This window comes from Halichoeres trimaculatus, unplaced genomic scaffold (genome assembly GCF_033239565.1).
Source record: "Halichoeres trimaculatus isolate MK-OKI-2021-1 unplaced genomic scaffold, fHalTri1.1 fHalTri1_scaffold_4, whole genome shotgun sequence".
Classification (NCBI taxonomy): domain Eukaryota; kingdom Metazoa; phylum Chordata; class Actinopteri; order Labriformes; family Labridae; genus Halichoeres; species Halichoeres trimaculatus.
In genome coordinates, this window is record NW_027437182.1 from 26472157 (window position 1) to 26495063 (window position 22907).

The window sequence follows — 22907 nt, forward strand, 5'->3', positions numbered from 1 at the left end:
TGTCTGGTCAGATTAGACCAAAATTGAACTTTTCGGCTGTCATACTACATACCATGTTTGGAGGAGAAATGGCACTACACATCACCCAAAAAACACTAAACCAACAGTGAAGTTTGGAGGAGGAAGCATCATGGCATGGGGTTGTTACTCATCTCATGGTATTGGCAAACTTCATATAATTGACGGAGCAATGAATGGAGCCATGTATGGGGAAATTCTTGATATGAATCTGCTGCCATCCACCAGGATGATGAAGATGAGACGTGGCTGGACCTTCCAGCAGGACAACGATCCAAAGCACAGGGCAAAGTTGACTCTCAAATGGTTTAAAAAAAAAAAGAAAATCAATCTGTTAGAATGGCCTAGTCAATCACCTGACTCAAATCCAATTGAACATTTGTGGAAAGAACTAAAGAAAAGGGTTCACCAGAGGGCACCAAAGAATATTCCAGATTTAAAGACAATCTGTGCAGAGGAATGGGCCAAAATCACACCTGAGCAGTGTGGGCGATTAGTTAAAACATACAAGAAGCGTCTGGAAGCTGTCATTGCAAACAAAGGCTTCTCCACCAAGTATTAGATGAGTCTCAGTTAGTGTGTTCAATACTTTTTTTCTGTGTTATCGTACTTAATTCCACATAATCATTATTTATGGACCTGAACGTTGTGATTTCTTTTTATGTGTGGATTGTTTGACTTAATACCAATGTCTGGTAGAAATTTTGTTTGAATTGCAGCTTTGGAAATAACAGTGATGAGAAAAAAATTGCCGCATTCAGTACTTATTTTCCCCACCGTATATCCAGTTTAATGTTTTGGATGTAAACACGGAGGCTTTTCAGTTTTTTAAAACAAAGCCAGCGATCAACACAAATGATTGTTTTTTCCATGTAGACTTTGTGAAATACAGTATAAGAGGTAATCAGTGAGTTCATTTCACCGAGGAGACACACGAGTGAAAGACTTTTAAAATGAGCAGTGACAGTGTGACGGATTATTTATCCTCACAACCAATCCCCAATGTTTATAAAGGCTAATTTGAGTGCCATACAAAGCTTCCAGTGCCACAGCCATTAGTAACCATTAAGCCATTAATTATAAACTCATTCAAGAAATCCGAACCCACCATGAAAAAGACAGACTGAGGGTTACGCAATGAAAATCCTAAACATGATCTGTGTTCCGAGCCGGCGCCGGGACTGGTGTTACTGGCAGTCAATGCAGGATCCAGTTTGACGGGCCCATGAGCCACGGCGTCCTCTGACACCCGGGCTTCAATCTGTCCAGCACCTTTCACTCACACATGCCTCCATTCTCACTCGCTCTGTCTCTCTTTTACCCCCTTCTGCCAATAACCTCCTCTTATTCCAGCAGTACAAAGGAGTGTCAGAGACCTCTGCGTACACTGGGACTCCAGTTCATATCAGTGCTAATGGGGGATGAGAGACAGCAATTCAGCTCAGATAGAGATGACGTTCAGTCATGTTTAATAGATCCTTTCCTTTTGTTTGACTGTTGGACAAATCCGGCACAATCCATAGTGATGATTGGTCTGTACTTTTAAATCATCATCCACATCAATCATGTTTAACTTCTTTTAACTTTATTAATAATTTTTTTTTAAAGCTATTCATTTGCTCTAACCTAAAAGCTAAAAGCTAAAAGTTCCCTTTTTGTCTTTAGCCTTATTTTCCTGGTTATTTAACAGAATGAAAATTATACAGACCAAAGGAAGAAATGTCACTCACTCGCTTGAAATTCAACATGACTTGTGATTGTATTTCAGCGTTGGCCTATTCTTTCTGCTGGTAATGGAAAAATTGGCTTTGCTGGATATATTGCAACAGGTTTGGAAGCAGGCCCTTTACTCCGACAAAAAGTCCCGACATTCACCGTTTCTGCTTTAGAAAGAAAAATGATCCACTGCAAAACCACAGCATCTATCCTGTGGATGGTTTCAAACAGCCTGAAGGTGTTTGTTTATTTTTTTGTCAAGAGTTTTGCTGTGGATAGACGATATGTGACACATATGTTTTTGCCCAAAAACTTTTACATTAGCCTAAATGCTTTTTAATTCTACTGTAGGTTATTGAGTGGATGTAATTTTTGATGTTGCTAACTTGCTTTTCACTTTTCTTATGACAACCTGATAGATTGAACAGATTTCCTGTGCCACAGAGACATTTAAGGTAAAGAATTAAAAGCCACATTAAGGAAAAACATTCAATGTCCACATAAGGCAAGAGTTGACACAGCTGTCTAAAGGCTCACACATACTGAAGTGTACACTCTGCGACTCTATAACTCTGACATGACAACAAATAAACACCGCAGAAGCACCGCAGAGTTACCAAGCCAAATACCTTGATGCCAGAAGCGATGCAGTTTCCAGACAGAAAACATGCCAGCAAAATTAAACAATAGGTCAACATGGCGTTGTGAGCAACACCAGCCCAAGGACTCAAGCAGGGCGCAGGGGAAAAGAGTGCATTTATGCAACCCTCATAAGGGGAAACCAGACCACAAAGCCTTCTGGGTTAAAAAAGCTGCTGCCCAAGAAATGTGGTGCAACCGAATGCCACAGTGCCCATGGATTTGTTCACTTGTCGGCATGCCAAGGCTGTGTTCTTTTCTGCTCTCTGCGGGTTTCAGGGTCCACTTTCCAGTTCTGTGGATACGGCTGCTTGCAATATATCAGACCACGCGAGACATTCAGTGTGTCAGCTCCAATAACGGCTCAGGCGTTCTCAGCCAGCACATCACTGCTCATTCACATTACAATAAATCAATTCACCACATTTCAGTTCATAGTTCTGCATTTATACTCGATAATCCGGCCCACACCAGCATGTCTGTGCCCACTGTCCTTTAGGAAAACACATTTATTAAAGTACGGATCTACTCCCCATTCTTGGGCAGTTATTATCGACTTACCAGCAGTGAAAACGCCAACGTCCCAAGATACACAAGTACTCTTTGTTAAAAGTTCTTATACTCATGGAATATTTCCTTCAATTTCCCATCAGACAAATGTTTATGTAGGCTGTTGTTTAAGTCCAAGGCTGGTACACGATAGCTTTAAACAATTTGCCTGCTCGCCTCCAGGAACATACAATACACCATGTTCCCTGTACACAGTATGTACCTCTTATAATATTCTTGAAACCTTGAGACCTTATCTTAATTTCTGAGCTTAATGCCCTTCAAAATTAAATTGGCATACTGGAGGAACTGATGTTTTATTTGGTTTACCTCTAATAAGGATTCAGTGCAGGCTAAATGACAGCTGCTACATGAAACAGCATGAAAGATCTGTGTTATGAGAAGCTGGAGGAACAGAAGAAAAACAAAGGGATATGCTCAGACTTAAAGGCTTCTTACTTCCACTGTGATTCTGCCCAAATAACTAAACCAATCTGGTTCTAAATCCCGCATAAATCTTTTTACATCGATGTTGAACTAATCTAAAGCTGAACAGTCTTAATGTGAAGCAGATGTTTGTAAAAGTGAACAGAAAGCAAAAGGGCTTCTTTCTGGATACAGTTAGAGATTGTTGGGGTGTAAAACTCTATGGGGGAGAGGTAAATCCCAGCTCAAATATCAGTCACATAATCATAACACAGTTACAAACAAACTGAACCATTCTTTGTCCTCATTTGTCCCACTGCAGAAGACTTTTGGTCTTCTCCCTTTTATTATCAATCATCAAATTAGATGTGGTCGGTAAAGGCTCACAGTTTGATAAATGTGCCGTTTAACACCACAATCCATGCCTCCTTATTCAACTCAGATCTTTCCATTTGGATCTCTCTTCACTCCCTGACTCTCTGGTGAGCATTTGAAAACACACACTGAGTGTCCTGTCAGTATAAACACATGCCCGTCTCAGCTTGGAAAGCTCAACCAATTGTAACCAACACTCGAGTTGTGTGTGCAACAGCTTTGCTAACGCTTCAAAAATGCTCTCAAGTCCGCATTCAGCGCATACCACATCACTTGTCATGCATAATGTCTTGTGATGAATTCTGGGGCCAAAAAAAATGCAGTTTCTTCAGGATGACATCAGTGGAGCTGGATTGCCTGTCTGGCTCCATTTCTTCCAACCTTCACTTCGTTTCTCAAACATTCAAATTAAAGCCGGCACTCTCACCACAGAACACGGCGGTGCATAATTTAAACTTGACACCCTGAATGTAAACACGTCTTTCGCTACATAATTTATCCATACTTCTCTTAGTGTTTGTTTTGCACGGTAGCAACTCAGTTTCTCATATGCTACATTAGCTGCAGGTCTAGCCCCGTCTGCTGTGTGGGCTCTAGCTGGGTGGAGGGACACCGTCGTCTCGGGGCTGTGACGCAGCCCTGAGGCAGAAGTGGTCCCAGTGTGTATAAATGTTCTTTTTGTTTGCTTATTTGGTGGGTGCTGTGAAGGCGGTCAGGGGTAAACGTCGTTCTGGACCGAGATCTATGCAGCGCCTCTGCCACACTGACGAGTCAGCATAAAACTAAAATCTCTAAGACATTTACCTTTGTTCCACACATTCAACTAACTAAACAGTTTGGTTTGCATGTTTGCAGAGCTGTTTCTGTGGCACAAGTCAAACCCTGGCAAAAAGTGAGGCCACTGTATGAATGTGAGGAGTGGGAGAGGATGCAGCTTCAGACGAGAAAGGAACGGTTATGTCTAGCCCGTAAAAATGCCACAAACAAACAGTTCAGTACGCCTCCACAATGCACATGATCCATGACCGGGTACAGCAGAAAATTACGTCTGTTGATCTTGAAAAACCAGGGAAATTTTTTAACAAGTCTGCAAAGAGTCTTAAATATCCCCAGAACTCAGAAGCAGATCCTTCAGCCTGTCGCTGTCCATCCTCCTTCAACCCCAGTTTGCATCCCTGCAGCAGCCCCCTGGTGAAGACGGGGACCCTAAAAACACACCCCGACTTCATCCATCTGATGTATTAGTAAACTGATCTGGCTCAGTAGAGAGGTTAAACTGATTAAGCTTTTGGATGGGACACAATTATGACACAATCCCTGTGCAATGTATAACCAGCCGCAGCCCTGGGTCTTCAGGTTTCTGATACTGGAGCGTGATAAAATGTCGAGGAAATTGGGAAACTCAAAATATTGCATTCCAGACAAATGTAATTAGAGTGTATCACATGTAGTAAATCCTGAATGCTTTGATACCTGGTGACCAGGTTGAAAGGAAGGTAGCTGTGGAGGTTTGACCTTTTAGAGTCCAAGTTCAGCAGTGAGCCATAAAGTCAAGACTATACTCTTCTGCTCATGTTGTTCACGTTGAACCTTTACTGTATAGAAAAAAGAACAGAAGAAGTGGCCACTGGTTGCTATATCATATTCAAGATTTATGGGACAAAAGTTAGTATGCTGATAAGATAATGTATTTCATGGGCAGCTGTAAAGCCTGGTTGATGGATCCTTTTGTTTTCTCAAGTATGGACACTTTTCCCCCAACTATAATGCAACACTGACTGTATCTTTGTCTTTTAATGTTCAATCTTTAAGTTATCACAAATTTTACTCGAGGAACTAAAAAGACAGTTATAAAAACACGTAAGTTGTGTCACTTGGTTGGTCAGATTTTTTTAAAAGCTTAAAGTTGAATAAAATCTTGACCAGGAACTTGAAATACTTGGTATTATACTTGGTAAATACTTGGTAAATACTACATGTCAGAAATGTGTATGAAATATGGGCTCAGCCATAAGGATCATTTCAAATATTTTCAAATCAGAAGCTATCTTACGTGACATAAACACTGGGATGAGCTAAGACAATCACCATCCCCACTGGAATTGATATTGATTAGTTCAATCTTAGAGAAAGACAGCAGTAAAAAAATATCAAAAGTGCATAAATGTTTACAATCGCTCCTAACACCCTAGACAAAGAGGAGAAATGGGGATCAGAACTAAATGTGATTATTTAAGATAAAGACTGGGGCAAAGTGTGTGAGAGAGCCTATAAAATTACCAACAGCACAACTTGAAAAGAATTCAATTGGAAAACATTAATTGTTTTTTTAGAACTCCCAACACTGTTTCTAACTACGATCAAAGAATAAACGGTTTATGTTGGAGAGGTTGTAAGCTAATCGGAGACCACTCACATATTTTCTGGAAATGTCCAAAACTGAAATCTTATTGGCAAAGTATCCGGTCAGAGATACTATCAATCTTAGGCATTGATTTAACTCTAGACCCTAGATATTATGTTATAGGTCTGACCCCAGCAGGTTTGGTAAATAATCTGAAAAAATATATATTGCATGTACTCCTACTGACTGCAAGAAAGATGATAAACATGGTGTAATCCACACCCACCCACAATACAACAATGGCATAAAAAGATAGTGTTCATATATTCAATGGAAAAATAACTACTAAGATACACTTAAAATTTAATGTTTTCTTATAAAGATGGAGACCTATCATTGAATGTTTTAATTTATCAACTTGAGTTCTTGCGGTCTGTACTTAGTTATAATTGAACACAAGGTTTTTACCCAATTTAAGGGTGGATGAAATAAGATTAGCCCATCAACTAAATCGTGAGTTGATCTGCCTCTATTTATTTATTTATTTAGTTATATGTTCCCACATGGATCGGTACGCATGCTGACGTATATGCGTAATATTTATGTTATTCTGTATATATCAAGAATCAAGATTGGAATCTTTGTTGTTTGAGGCCTGATGTATGAAATACATGTATTTTTTTATTTTTTGAATTATAAATAAATGTCCGGTACGCATGTGCATAAATATGTACATATTTTGTACTTTCTCTCTTACCCTCTCTTTTTCTATTTTCTTTATCTTTTTTTAATACTCATTTATCTTACCTCTAGAGGCCATATCAACTTATGTTAACATCTTTATTGCTGTACATTTTTCCTTTTGTTGTTACTCTAGTAGACAGAGAAAAAGGTCAGAAATATTAAATGAATGGGATTTCATGCTGAAGAGAATAACAAAATTACCACACCGTTGTACACTTAGGGTGTAATTTAGTTATCTATGTATTTATTTATTTATTTTGTTTCATTTTTTTGTCCTTGCCTTTAATAAATTTATATTTAAGTGTTTAAATGGTCTATGTCTGACCAAAAACTGAATTTTTCCCATGTTGTGGCAAATCAAATTCAAAATTAAACATTATGTTCAGGGCTTGACATTAACACTGGCCAACCGGCACTGGCCACTTTGGTGGGTTGAATTTTATCTCAAACATGGAGCAGAGAGACAAGCAAAAAGATGACTCTGATGATGAAAGCTCTGAGGAAATTTAATTTACCTCTCCTTCATTGTCATCCTCATGAAAAAAGAAATGATTTTCTGATTACAATCGTTAATAAATATTTAAGCAGACAGTGTCTCTTGCTGAGTTTTTATCAGTTCAATTAATCCCCATTACCATTTTATTATAAGCAATAACAAACTACTATTTTAATTACTATGTCTTAATAGACTGCATATTTTCATATGAAAAGAGCACAATGTTACACACAACTTTATCAGAGCTAAATACCTGATTAAGGACCGGTGGATTTTAACATTGATGTAGTCTTGTTTTGAATGTGCATAGGGGTCATTTACATTTAAAGAGGTTGTAAATCTTTTTGAAGTAAACTTTAGCATGTCATCATCGGCTTTAATCCTATTGAACATAATTATCCAACAACAAGTTGTGGCCAGTGAAAATACTGAGTGGCTTGTAACTCAGGGATACCACTAGCCACAGTGGCTGGTGAGCAAAGAAGTTAATGTCAAGCCCTGATTATGTTTACAAAAAGAAATGTGTATGACAAACCAGCAGACTGTTACATTAGCTGTTACTTGACACCAAGTGTTTCAGAATCTAAACACACACGAGGACCCTCCAGTTTTTGTTGTGGTTTTGTATCTTCAATAAGTGCTGAGTGTATCAAAAGCCGTCCCAAATTCAAATCTGAATGATAGATATTGGCAGAGAGAGGGTGGATGGGATGTTGTTGGCAGGGTTTCAGAGTATTGGACGACATTTCTGCAAAAGATCAACTGGAAAAATGTTTCTTTGTGTTTCTTTTTTTTGTCTGACAAGAAATTGGCCCAGCTCACTCAAATAAGCAAGGTCCATCAATTCAGAGCTTTCATTGGCATGTGAAAACATCAGCATCAGTCCCAGAGACGTCAGCCAGCCATTTCATCATACCAACATCACGTGTGGATAGTGTTGTGTTATTATTAACATGAAGAACGGCCTGCCAAACAGCAGAGCCGACATCACTGAGAGACGGAGGATAACCACGGGATGGGATTATGGATTAGGAGAAAGATATTAGACTAAATAACTACATGATGAACTTTTTTGGCAGGGGAATGACTGACAGAGTTCATTCTGAGACTGATTTCATGGAAAACAGAGGCACAGGACGTTCATATAAAGTTGCTAAATACTCAGCCTCACCAGGTGCTGCTTTGGGTCTGATTAGGTCTGTGTATTTGTGCCAACTTAACAGACTTAAGGAGCTCTGTTTCTGAAGCATGAAGTCACTCCTGACAAGCTAAATCAATGCCCTTTCTAGCCTACTGACCCTGATTCCTTTCAATGAGCCATGGACAGACCTCTCCTCCCCTGGAACGTCAGAGTGAATGTCAGCGTGTGCAGCAGCCTGATGAACCAGTTGGCTTCACTGACCCGTAGTATTTCGAGTTAGTTATACAGTTTCCATGCATGCCTGAGTTATCTGGGTCAGTTTAATTGCAGATGAAATTTACTGGGATTTGAACATGGCTTTTTCCTATTCTGAGCAATGACGTGCTGCAACGAAGAATGAAAAATCACTCACATTTTGTTTTCTCATTCACTGAAAAGCCAACACTTTCACGGCTGAGCGTTTTTCTCCAAGTGCTCACACTGCTCTTCAGCATCTTCCAAAAGAAAACAAAGACTACATCAGGTACCATTACTTCTGGTCCCAGGTGGTTCTGAAGCTGGACTTGAGATTCTGGCCTCTAAATCGTGCAGACAGGCCAGAGTTTCAAAGTCTCATACGGGTACAATCACATTAATATCAACGTCACTCGCCGCCCGTACCCAGTGCCCAGACGGCTCCAGTTTCAGGCGGCATTCAGAGGAAAAGTCCAGTCATGTGCTGAACCTCAGTTTTAATTAGCTAATGGCGCTCCCTGTTTCATCTCCTGTGTCCGAGCTGATTGCTCACAAAAGACTCCATTTACCCCTGAAAACACAGACGCCATCTTGGCACCGGCTCATGTTCTATGTCTCAACATCTCTAGGCGAGGGATTTTACTACTCTCCAAAAATCACTCTGGTCAATCCAAATCTATACGATATGTTTGTTGGTTTCAGACGAATGAATAAAGAAAATTCCATGATCTATATATTTTTCCAGCACGTTCAACATCCAACTTTCCTTCAACAAGTGGTTTGACTGAGTGAGTCAGTTAGGTGTGTGTGGTTTACAGCTTGTGTGTGTGTTTGTGTGTGTGTGGATTGGAAAGGATCCCATTAAGAGAAGCAGCTAATGCTGGCTGTGTTTTCTCATTGTGAAAGAGGCAGCCGGTTTTCTGTCTTACATCTGGCTCTGACAGGGAGTTAACAAATATCTACCAGCTATGGAGGCATTCTGTCTTATTTTGAGCTATTTGACAGCTACCTCATCTTAATGGTAAGAAGCAGAGAGGAACACTACGTCCTGATAAAAAGAATACATGTCTATTTTGAATTTCTGAATGATGCTTCACTAAAGACACATCAATCTCCTTAAAGCTCCAATCGCTTGTTATGAAACAGAGTGAAAACATGAGTTAAGTTCATTTTTGACCTGAAAAGAAGGAAAAGAAGACTACTGGTGGGTTGCTGCCACGCTGCTGAAACAGTCTTTTTTTAACATGATCCAGAGCAAAGATTCTCACTAAGTGATGCATTTGACCATTAGCAAAGAGCCGGACAGATCTTTTTCTTAAGAATCTAATCATACATGTATTACACGTCAATATCAGCAGACTGCTTTGTCCAGAGGGGGCGCAAAAATCAACACAAACCTGCCATACGTTAGCGTCAACATTGCTCACCACAATGGACATATGATGTTGGTTCATTTGATTCAATAACTACACTCAAGGTGAATTGAGAGCCTGAAATGTAACAGAAAGCAATTTTATAGTTAATCTACATAACACAAATTTTAGAGGCTATATCAAATAAGCTGAATCACCTCAAGGGAGTTGACAAACTGAAGGTATGTAGACAATTTTACCACAATCAGTTGTTTTCGCCTTATCCATACAGCTCCTCTGGTTCTCACACTAACCGTCTGAGGGGCTGTTGTGTTTGCCTAAAAGCACGAGTCGTCATCTGCTTCAGCCACAAGGTTCATTCACACAGAAAATAAAGTCCAACTCCACTTGTATTCACATATTTAAAGGTATTTTTCCAGGGTTTGTTGTTTAATGTGAGCAGTTTCTCACCAAACGAGCAATCTGAGGGACATCCATTGTGGTTACTACAATTATTCATGACGTGAACCTCACACAACTCCACTTCAGAAATACTGAAGAAGCACTTTAAACTTTCTCCAGCATTTTGGATTCACTGCTAGCTTAGAGTTGTTTTTGCTGCAGATGATTTATGTTGATTTATAATTTTTGTTTGCAATGTTTTGTCTTTTTGAACACCTCTCAGCATAACAGGAGATGAACATGATGAAACATGTAGATCAAAATAGCTTTATCAGTCTGTGGATCAATAACAGAGCTAAGTTTGCATCCAAATGAAAACTACAACGTCTGTTGTATAAATCAGGGTTCACACACATTTTTTTGCTTATATGATTTTTCAAATGTCTTTGTACACACAAAAATAAGAATAAAATCATTTTACTGTAAATTTAAATTTGTGTATTAAGTCATGCAGCTCATTGCCTTTCCAAAACATTTTGGCTTTATTCGTTATTTCAAACTAATTTAGCTTTTCTTTTTGTTTTTAAGTACCCTGATAAATTTCCCAATCTCCTGCAACTTTCTACAAGATTATTTAAAATCTTTCACTCAGCAATAAAAGCATGCTAATGTTTTGAACAGAACCACATAGATACAACTGAAACAGCAAAATAAAGCACGAGGGGGTTGCCCTCCTGGCTGAAGTCATGTAACTGCTGTGCACTCTCCACAAAAAGCGCCTGCATGGTTCAGGAAGATATTTTCTGACCTCAATATAACAGCTCTCAGTCTGTCTTTCAGACGCTTCAAATCCGCTGTGCCGGCCTCTGTCAAAGCAGAACAATATCAAAGTCTGGGACCATGTCAGGGCTACTCCTGCTGGATATATTTTTAATATTTATGCAGACGCAGTAAAAAAATGTAATAAACTAAAACAACAAGTGAATTAGGCATGAAACACAACAGGATATTGCAGAGAGATTATGTTGTTTCCTTTTGGCCCATGCCCTTCAGTGTTCGCCTGTCCTACACAACAGCCCGGGGCTGCCTTTAATTGGTGAGGAAAGGGAATCAAACTGAAAGGTTGAAGGACTTTTTAAGAGCTTCAAACTTAGCCATCTACATATGGAGGGAAATGACTTTACTCATGCAGATTTTCTTAAAATATGATCCAGGTACAGACTGTGACAGGTCCATGCAGGGGTGTGCGGGTACAACCAGTGTGTTGTGATAATGACTTTTTCCTGCCAAGACGCAGCGTGAAGCAAACGCTGCGCAGCTGTGAGAAGAGCTACACTATATACATGCACATGTATAAAAAGAGAGAGAGGGAGAAAGAGGAGAGAAATGTGTTATGTTTGGATGTGAGGAGAGCCCTGTTTCATGAGCGCCTGCTGGAATCTGCTGCTGGAAAGATAATAAAAGGATTAGCTCTGGTGTTTCTAGAGCATTTGGTCCAAAAAACAGAATGTCTCATCTGTTTCCTCTGCACGGATTGCTCGAATTCTTGAATGCCTTTGTCTATTGCCACAAACACAAGAGGAATCAAAGCCAGTGGCCAAGAGGCACACAAGCTCTGGGGAAAAAAAGAGAGAATCGAGGATGGCTAAAGCTGGAAGACGCAGGCTTTTTATAACACACACACAGACAGACTCTGGGTATCCTAAATTGTACATGGTATGTATTTAAATCTGCATAGGCTATATGAAAACACAAACACACACAGAAAGTGTGCTTATTTTCTCTATCTCTGCAAGTTTATCTACAGCAGTCACACAGCAACATACTTTCAATCCCTGCTGATTAAATGTGTTGATTCAAACTTGAAAACATTTCACTTTGCTGTTTACGTTCTGTCGGAAAAGCTGCAGTTCAACGTACTGTACAGGGAATCAATACTTCCTATTGTGAAGTCAAAGGAAACAATTTCTCCTTTTTTTAAATTTCAACATGGCTTTGTATATACCTGTTTATGTGTGTGTGTGTTTGTGTGTGTGTGTGTGCTTGAAGGTTGATCAGGGGGTTGAAGGTGTGGGACTGTAGTTTTTCTGTGCCTCATGTCCCCAAACAGAGTCCAGTGGCTCGTCCACCCTGAATTGTTCCAGTGCTCACATATGGTAAACATCTCCAACAACACACACACACCCCTCGAAGTGACATATTCATGCATGCACATAGACTACATACACATAAAACCATTCACTCTGTGTTTACTTGATTCGGAGCTTGCTGAATAAAACACATGACTGCACAGAACGCCAGAGAGCAACAAGACAAAAAGGATATATTTTTTTAAAACTACAGGTTTTTAAAGCAAAGTTAAAGGTTTGAAAAACTGACTATTTAACATTACCTCAACATTTTTAGTTCCCACTGAGCCAAGGGAGCAGAAACAAAAAGTGACGCAAAGCAGCAACAGTTGAGTTTTTGTCTCCGAGCTCAGATTTGCGCTAACAAGTACCAGAATCAGTCAGGATAAACAAGGATTTCTAATCCAACCCCTCAGAAAACTGCCATGATAAACAACTTCCTATTAGCAGACCCTCATCTCAGCTTATCCTCCAAGCCACTGTTATTTAGAAAAAATAAACAAGCCTAGGTTTTGTTTCTTTTTCAGAATAAAATGGCCTTGAGATAAAACAGGTGCTGCAGCCATATTGCAGACTCAGTGCTTCAATAATTAGGTCTTGGATGAGTTCCTGAACTTGAAGAGGAACACTTCTGACAGGGGCTTTAAGTGAAGCCGTGAATTAAGCATGACGAGCAAATGTTAGCGACGATCCCTCAGCTTCTGCAGACTACTGCATTTCTCCCCGTGTTTGGCTTGGAGACGAAGCACTTAATACTCATAGGACAGCTCAATGTTTAAAGCTCCTATTAAAAAGGTTCGAGTGTTGGGTATTGTTTGGTTATGTTAACCATATGTGTTGGCTTTTCATGATCTGAATCCCTTCTCCAAAAACAGAGTGCTTGAGAAAATAAACACGGCTTCTCCCTACACAAATTGTGGACTAATTGTGTATTTGGACAGAATCGTTCTTGAGGTTGGAGGGCTTTTTCCATTCGCTAACGGACGCAGGGAAGTGACAGCTTGACACTGATTAGTGTGCTGACTTGTGGAATTGGAAACTTACCTGTAAAATACACAATCACAAAATGTATTTATACTGACAGGGAAGTAAAGTTTCTACCACGTCTCCTGAAGAAAGTTACATTTCCAATAAAAATACAGAAACAACAATTATAACTGTTCCTCAACCAAAACTAAATAAAAGTTTGTGTTGAAAAGTAATCAGCAGTGGAGCAAGTCAAGTCTTGTTTTCTGGTTAAATAGGTGAGAGCCTTGTTGAGAGAAAGTTGTCTGGAGGAACTTTGGTAAACTTTTGCTTCAGTTAAATTTAGAAAGTTTCCAAATGGATGCAGTCATGTGAGAAAAACAAACAGTAAACCACAGATTAAACAGAACCCAATCGATTCAGAATAAGAAATGTTACTTCAAATGTACCAGCTGGCAGCGAGCACTTTTTACTCTACTGGGTGCAGTATTGTACACATTATGTTGCCTTTGTCAGCGTTTGGTATTTAACATCACAGTGCTGTTGACTCACCATACACTTGTTTGGTTTTTCTCCAGAGTGAACTCTCATGTGAATGAGCAGCTTGTAGCGAGCGTTGAAGGGCTTGTACCGGCGAATGCAGCCAGCCCAGAAACAGGTGAAGTCCTCACCTTTGCGCTGGTCAATGTGAACCTTCTCAATGTGCCTCACCAGCTCCTCCTGCTGCTCGTACGCAGCGCTGCAGTCAATCCAGCGACACACCTGCTTATCAGCCAAAGCTCCGCCCCCGACTTCTTCCCGTTCTGTTGCTGAGTGAGAGCCAGGATGGCCTCCGGAGGTCTGCTTGAGTCCTAGCGAAGAGGTCTGAGGCGCTGATTGTTGGCCCTGATGGTGCAGCGGCCCCCCTGGACTAGACCCCACATATTGGTGCAAGTGGTAAGGTGGAGGCATGGCAGGCCGAGACGTGTGATGGGGGTGACGGAGGTGCCCGCTGCGGCCACTCATGTGTTGGTGGTGGTGAAAGTGGTGCTGAAAGAGTTCGTCTTCACTCGGGGAAAAATCATCCATGGGCTCTTGCTTGAGGGCAGCTCCTGATCTTTGGCCCCCATCCAGTAGAGCCCCAGATTCAGGCCCTGAATGCAGCATCCCAGACATCAGGGCCCCACTCATCATCAGCCCCAACCCATCCTGGCCTCCCCCTCCTCCCCCAGCTGTTCCTCCAGCCCCACGCCCCTGTATCATGGAGCCCTGCTCCTCGCACAGCCCCTGGACCTGCTCCGGCTCCGCCGATGACACTGACGAAGAGGATGAGGAGGAGGAGGAAGTGGAGGAGAGGGAGTGCAGGCAGGTGGCAGGTGAGGAAAGCTGACAGCTCTCCTGTAGAGAGGCCTGCTGGGGGCTGCGGTGTGGTGGGGGCCTCTGGGGGGCTTCCCGTGAGCAGGAGTTGGAGGGTGGGGATGTCGAAGAGGAGGAGGAGGAGGAAGAAAAGCCGGCACTGCTGGCTTGGCCGGGCGAGAGGTTTGTGCGGAACCCGTTGACGCAAGCGACCATCGACATCTGTGAGGAGGAGCAGATGATGGCGGTGATGTTGATCCCTTCGGAGACAGCGCCAGTATTTGATGGGGAACCCGTTGCAGCCGCGGTGGACTGGCAGCGTCTCTTCAGACTGCTAGCACTGAGCTGCCGCGCTGAATGACGGGAGCCAGTTGGGGACAAAGCCAGCGGGGAGGAGCCATCTTCATTATTAAAGGCTTGCACTGCGTCCCCTGACACAGCACCTCCTACGCTGCTTACTGCACATACGCCACTACCGTTGTTGCTAGCTTGTGTTGCTCCAGCCCCCTCATCCCTCCTCAGCCCCAGAACTTGGCCTGCTCTGCAATTCTGAAAGCCCGTCTGAGCTGTGTTGTGGACACCAGGCCCTGTGTTGGTGATTTTGTAGCCCATTGGGTTCTCCTGTTTGATTGGGTAGAGGAGAGAGGTGAGAGCGCCGCTGGTGCTACTGCAGCCCAGGCCAGGTGAGGCCCCAGGCAGGGTCCTTTGGAAGGCAGGGGAGGATCTGTAAGGAGGATGAGACACAGGCGGGAATATGAGCACCATTAGCTTGCAGGATGATGACAGATTCTGGTTGGTTGATCCTTCCCCAGCACTGTCAGAGCTTAGCCCCCTGCTAACCTTTAGGAGTTAGGAATCATCATATTATGATTGAACTGTTTTACAGACCTCGATTTGTTCATCATAAAACAACCTGAAGTGTAAACAACCACACTATACATGGTTAGTATGGACTTAGAGGCATATGTTGATGTCGGACACCAGGTAGAGTCCAGTGCCCACGATCCAAAGAGTTTTTATGAATAAATGAAACAGGATCTTGTGTTAGTGAGAGGATATGAATGGGCATTTATGACTAAGAATAGAGAGCAGGGGGAGGGATGGCTGCTGGGACTGAGAGGCCACTGGCTAGTGTGTCCATCTGACAGGCTTTGATGACACAAAGGGGTTAAACCCAACCCAACATTGGGGATAAATAGAGAGTCACCTGTTTTGGTGGCATAATTGCAGCCTATGAAGGGTCACCGTTTACAATACTGTGTATTATGGTGGGAATCTTTGCCCTGCTGAATGGGGAGCCCAGGTCAGATTTCTCCATGCGTTGCTGTGATCTCCTACATAATCATTCCTGTCAGTTGGCTCATTATGGATTTTGTCCAAAGCCCCTGAGTGATGTGAGAAGAGCTCTCTTTTCTCTCATAAAGGAATCATCTTTGTCCTTCCCCCGAGCACTCAGAGGGGAAAGCAGAGCTAACCCAGGCTAGGATTTTAGAGAGCCATGGGCAGACCTTGTCCTGGTTGTTGTTAATAAAGACTTGACCCCCTAATTCTTTCTTTTCAGGAGAGACATTTCCTGTTTGGCTGGAGTGAAAATATTGAAAGAGAATACGCGAGGGGTGAATGTCTGTCCAAAAGAACTTCTGGTTAGAAGGGTGACATTAGAGGTAGAGAAAGGAGGGAGAACCCCGTAACACAGGACTAAACTTCTTTAGTCTAACAGTAGTAGCACAACAGAAGAATCGCATTAGTGTTACATAAATGTTGTACTTAGGACCCCTTTGTGTCTTCTCATAAGAATGAAAAGAGCTACACATGTTTGCAGTTTCTTTATGAAAGCACAGATGATGAAAAACACATTGCACCTGTACATTGTTAGTAATTTGACACCATCAGGAAACATTCATAACTGGAACAGGATTAAGTGAAAGCTGCAATGATAGCAACGGGTTACCTGGTGTCCTGGTGAGGGCCATCCTGCAGATGGAGGTCGGGTGTAGGTCTGTCACTGTGGAGGCTCTGGGTATAAAGCCCCCCTGAATGACCCCCCACCAGCAGTGGCAAGCTCTGCCCACATCGCATCAGGGAGGCCTGAGCGTCACCCAGCTCAGCGTCTGTATCCTTCTCTAAGCAGTAGGTGCCGTTCACTGAAACAAGATGAGGAGAAAAATCACCAAACTGCTTTTTATTGCAGCAGTGACTCTGGTTCAGTCTCACATTTAAAACCCGCAGACTGGACTGGACTTGATCTACTGACTGCCCTGAAGGAATCATCAGTTTATAGTGGGACAGCTGCCACCAGTGACATGTTGAAATCCAATCAGATTATTAATAATCTCTTGAGGAATAATTATTGGCTGTCACAACTGTAGATTCTGGTGATATATACAGAGATCTTTGGCAGAGCCCAAACAGTGACAGTAAGAATGATGCTGGGGAGATTTATCTCCAAATATTATTGCTGGAGTAATTGAGGAATTGTATTCCAAATGGCGATGTGTCCTCTATGGAAAAATAAACTCACTCAAATGAATGCGTCCGGAAGATCCCGCCAGCGCAAGTAATAATAATAATAATAATAAAATTGTCACTGCTGTTTCAATTATAAACTGTCCATGAAAATTAACACCAGTTGTTCCTATGTTTTGCAATAAAAGCTTTAGAGAAATTATTTAATTTATTTGTTATTGCATTAATTAATTAGAGAATAGTCCCCTGAGGGTAAGGTGTGATTAAAGTTGGCTGTAACTGTCGCTGATATAACCTCAGAGTGCTAAGACAGGGGGTAGTAGTCTTACACTATTGGGTGTTATTTACTTTTAATTAAAAAGAGTTTTGTCATCACATTAAAAATCAGAGGTGACTGTCTTGATGTGGTTCAGGCCTCATTTGTAAAAATGAAAATGTGACTTTATTGGCACATTTGATAAGAAACCAGATTTTATTTTATTTTTTTAAAGACTAGACTGTTTTGCTCACAAGACAAAAGCTACAAGATATTATGAAGGTTAAAAATGAAAACTTACTTTTACTGCTTGCATGTTTTTGTCAAACATTGATTTCATTTTATCATTTTTTTCTCATAGCCTGAATATTAAATAAGAAAAATGAAAGCACTTTATGAATGTCACTTGGACGTATCAAAACAGAAGAGGGAGAGATGAAAGAGGACACAGGGAGGGCTCTGCTGTATGAGGAAATATTTGTGAAGGGTAAGACGATATCCCCACACATTCATGTGTAGGCGGCCGCGTGTCCCCTGTTCCAACTTTCCTAACTCAATTTCCAAAATTCAATTTTCTCCTAATGATGTTATTGACAATGTTATCACACACCATGAGCTATTATTAATACAGTCACCTAAACACCCTGTATGTAAGAGACATAAAAAGGAACTGAAAGTAAATGAAGATGATGTGAGAGAGAAAAATTAAGCTATTGTAAAAATAGCGGGAGAAATATTGAGCTCAACAAAGACTTGGGCAACAGATGAAATAAGAAAAAGTACAAACAAAGAATAAAGATATGACAACACGGGTTACAGATGAGGAGCGAGAGCAAACAGAGGAGGGGAGGGAAAGGTTACCAGGACAAAGAAAAGACAAGAGAAAACAAGAGAACTTTGTGAGCCATGTTATCCAGAGTTTAAGTAACATCTTTTGACATATCCCTCCTACAGCTTATGTATCATCAGTCTCCTCTGCATTTGTTTTGTCACGGGTCGTAGCGGAAACACAAACGGCAAAGCAAGCAACACAAACAGTCCAACATCGCCAGGGGAGCAGAGGAACAACGCTGGTTTCACTCAAAGCTGTTAACAGGAGGCAAGTTGTCCCTCAGCTCTGGTCTGTTTTTAACCAATACAAATCCCTCTGTTTACCAAATAATTTTTTTCCTTATTGTTGTTTGACTTTTTTTCTTACTGCTTTTTGGCTCAAGGTATATAACTGCGTTTAAGTTTCAAGGCCCGCTGACGTAACGCCGAGTGTTTCCCTGCCTCGAGTCAGGAGTAATTCAATCAGGATGGTCTGAAGTGACATGACTCAGTACAAAGATGACTAATATCATCAGAGATCGCTTAATTAGGCCTTGACTGTCCTTATGCATGCACACAACACAAACAAGGAAATAAAAATACTGCCCTCATAAAGCACTGGAAGGACTGGCAGTGGGTCAATCAGGCTTTGACTGGATGCACATGCTCTCTCTCACAAATTTCTGGGCAGATTAATGAACATGTTTATTCACTGCATGATAGAAAAGTTCCAGATTAAAAACACACTTCTGGTCTGATCTGTTTAAATCCTGGCACATATTGTCTTTGTGCTGATTGTGTCCTGTACATATCTCATTCTCCTTTCTTTAAACAGTCAAGAACTGATCATGTTTGTGGCAGAACAAAGCTGCTCCTGCAGTGAGCTGTATTATCTGACACCTACCCTGTGGAAGCAGCAACAAGTGTTAAAAAATTAAATATGGCAGCAATCAGTCCTGACAGTCACTGATGGTTTTGTTTTCTTTTAAGTCCCATAAATAGTCATCGGTTTACTGTACGCTTCATTCTGACTATTTTAGGCTGCTGTAATGCTCTCTACGTTGGTGTAAATCAGGCTTCCCTCGCATGCTTACAGTTAGTCCAAAATGCAGCTGCTCGTCTTTTAACAGGAGCACGAAAGCATGAACACATCACCCCGATCCTGGAGTCCCTCCATTGGCTTCCCGTCATTTTAGGATTCTTTTTAAAATTCTATTATTTGTTTTTAAATCTTTTCAAGGATCAGCACCTCAGTACATCCCTGACCTTTTAAATATTTACACCCCCTCAGAGTCCCCAAGGTCTGCTGATCACTTCACCTCGTGGTCCCAAAAACCCGTTTGAAGACCTGAGGTGATCGAGCCTTTTCGGTGGCGGCTCCTAAATTGTGGAATGATCTGCCACTCAAAATAACAAAATCCCCCACCCTGACGACTTTATAATAGCATCTTAAAACTCTTTTATTCTTTGGCTTTTAATTCAGCATGAGAGTTGTGTGATAAGTGTCCATTTATGTCTTTTATGGTCTTAACCTTTTTTTTTTTTTTTTGCTTTGTTTTTTTTAATGACTCTTATTTGTTTCTATGTGTAACTTTAATTGATTTAATTTTTTCTTTTATTGATGTTCTTATATTTTATTTTAACTGTGCAGCACTTTGGTAAACTTAAATGTTTTTTAAAATGTGCTATATAAATAAAGTGGATTGGACTGGATTGGATTTTCAGTCAAAAATGTCACAAAGGAGCTTTAACCTACATCCAACGCATAACGCATAATGTGACACATCATTTATGGGGTAATAGATAGGGATGCACCAATCCAATTACCAATACTGATACCGAAACCTGGGCTTTGTGTATCAGTTGTTAAATAATAAATAATAACCTGCATGCCCTACTGTGGGATAAGACTGGTAATGTTTTGGGTAAAAGTTAAAAAATGAGTAGATGCAATAACTGAAGTTACTTTAAAATATTTAAATGTTAAGCAGCATTTTGGTAAATAAAAAAAAAAAAGCTACATGTACAGAAATTCTATTCAACTGTAAACTTTTATACCCTGTAGACTGGTAATGCAGCATAAGGAAAAAATTAAGTGCATCAAAGGTAACATTTTCAATCAAGAAGCCAAGAGCACTAGTAAAAAGGTAAAGAGCTGGTTGCCTGGTTTGGCACCATGGATCCGCCCCTTTCCAACCAATACCAATCAAGCTTTGAGGGGCATTGATCCACCGATACCTGATACCAGATACCAGATACCAAGATTGGTATCAGTGCATCCCCAGTTATAGGTATGAGTCTTAAAAAGTATCAAAATATAAAGCATTATCAAATTTTTCTAAAATTAAAAACCAAGAGAAAAAAAGACAATCACCTTTATTTGAAGTTGTTTAAGAGTAGAAATGATGCTACGTTAAATTTTCCAGATTTTTGACATAGCTCTCCTTGATGTTTGTAGCTTTAAGGCCCAGGAGAGGGGGCTAATTGAAGGGGGCTTTCTATTGCCAAAAAGCATAGAGTTTATGAGTTTTCCTGTGTCATTAAATTATTTCATCATCCAGATCAGGCTAAAAAAGTACAGAACTGCTGAGCCTCTGCTCCTGTGTCCAATACTTATGACAAGCTCTACATCATTTTAGCAAAAGCACAAGTGGATTACAGTGTCCACAGCTAGAAAGACTCCTTCCCCGGGTCTCCAGTTCACCAGATTCTGATTGTTGAATGAGTGTTACAAGTCTTGATCCCTCTGCTGCATAAAGTTTGCACTCGGGTGATTTAGAGCTTTGCTACATTAACAGAATCAGTCATGCTCTGGTCAGGAAACAGGCTCCTCAACATATGGCTGCTTGGATCAGACCCAGCAGTAAATTCAGTTTATATTGAATGTGCCATGGTAATTCAGCGGAGAACATTTCCTTGTGTGTTGGAGCTTAGTTTGACCAGGAGGTGGGAGCCAGAGTGAGCAACGGGGGCTGAGATGAAATGTAAGACATGAAGGAGCCGAACAGTGTGAGAGAGTTTGTGTGAGTGTGTGTGTGTGTTTCTGTGTGTGTGTGCAAAGGTGTCTGAATTAAAAAGGCAATGAATGTGTGATAAAGTCAGGAACAGTGATGGCCACTCTGCCTATGAGTGGTTAAAGTTTATGGGTGGTCTACGGAGGTAGGCATCATTCTGCACATTCCTTTGGCTGTCATCTGAATTCTTTCCTTTAGGTGTAATGGGGAGAAGCTGCTACATTTAAAATTTGTCTCTGTGTAATTTGCTGATAGACTTGATAAAAATGACGTGTTTTCATCAGTAAGTATTTTGTTTTATTCCAGGCATGTGTTTTTTTAAAATATGTTAACACATGATAAAAGAGGAAGGAATTGGATTCACTACAATTCTGGATTCCTCAGAATTAAAGTAAATAAAACATTTGTTTGTTGGCACAGAAGTAGATTTCAGAAGAAACTGTTCATTTTCTTCTGAAAGCAATATTTTTGTTTCAAAGTCCATACATTAAGGGTTGATCGCTGCAGATGGGAAGTGAATGAAGTATTGTTTCCAGTTCCAGTGAGCACCTGAGAACAGGCAGGGTGGGATGCTGCTCAGATAAAAACAGTTGCAAGCATTCAGAGCTGATTAGGAGCGACGCCGTTAGGGCGTGAGATCAGGTAAGCAGGGGCAGAAACAGAGACAGAGAAAGAAAGAGGCAGGACAGTGCCAAAGCACCAGGGGCAAATGTTGTTCTCAGCACCGAGACCATGTACAGATGTGCTGGCTCATCCTCACAGAGAGCCACTGATGTCAGCATTGCTGAGTAAAGACGCAGGCACAAAGAAGGATCCTATTGTTATCCGCCCTTTAAAAACACCACCCTTAAAACAATCACTATGAAAAAGGGCCGCAGGGAAAAAAACAAGTCCTGCTGTTGATAACACGGTACCTAATAATACCGGGTTACAGCTAAAGTGGTGTCATCCGCTCCATAAATGTCATCACATGGTATCTATTCACCCCTCTTCCTCCTGTATAATTAAAGTTGCCCGCTCCTTTCAGTGGGCTTCACAGCAGGATGACTGTAAACTGAGGCGCTCGCTGAGACACTCACTGAGACATATTACAGGAGAAGTCAAATTAAAGGAGCAGTTTGCCTGCTTTTATGCTCTACTTCACATAAATACAAAAATTAATGCTTCCTACATGAGTGCAATTATGAAGGGATGAACATGGTTACTCGAGAACTTGTTTTGGGACATGTGTGATTATTTTTTGGCGGAGGTTATGGAGGAGAATGAGGTTCCAATCACCCTGCAATACCCGCGCTCTGATGTCATCCATTTGTCATGCTCCCTTCTTGACTAAAACCTCTGGGAAAACGGTGCACAGAGCTGTAAAACCCCTATGCATCACGGTCATGAGTGGAAAGTGAATTCTAATCCTGCTCCTGCTGATTAATGCAGCCGCTGTGACCAAAGAGGTTAAAAAACAAGACAATGGACAGGAACAATGAAGGAACGCAGACTC

The 22907-nt window shown here is 41.1% G+C and overlaps 1 protein-coding gene across 1 annotated transcript in view; it reads right to left on the reverse strand.

Moving 5' to 3' along the window:
- Window positions 1-22907, reverse strand: part of glis1b (GLIS family zinc finger 1b) — an 89749-nt gene that overhangs the window by 36762 nt on the left and 30080 nt on the right. Inside the window, exons 4-5 of the mRNA XM_074668223.1 lie at window positions 16818-17010; window positions 14084-15590 (exon numbers count right to left, since the gene is read on the reverse strand). Of these exons, the coding sequence (XP_074524324.1) occupies window positions 14084-15590; window positions 16818-17010 (1700 nt within the window). The remainder of the gene's footprint in view (window positions 1-14083; window positions 15591-16817; window positions 17011-22907) is intronic.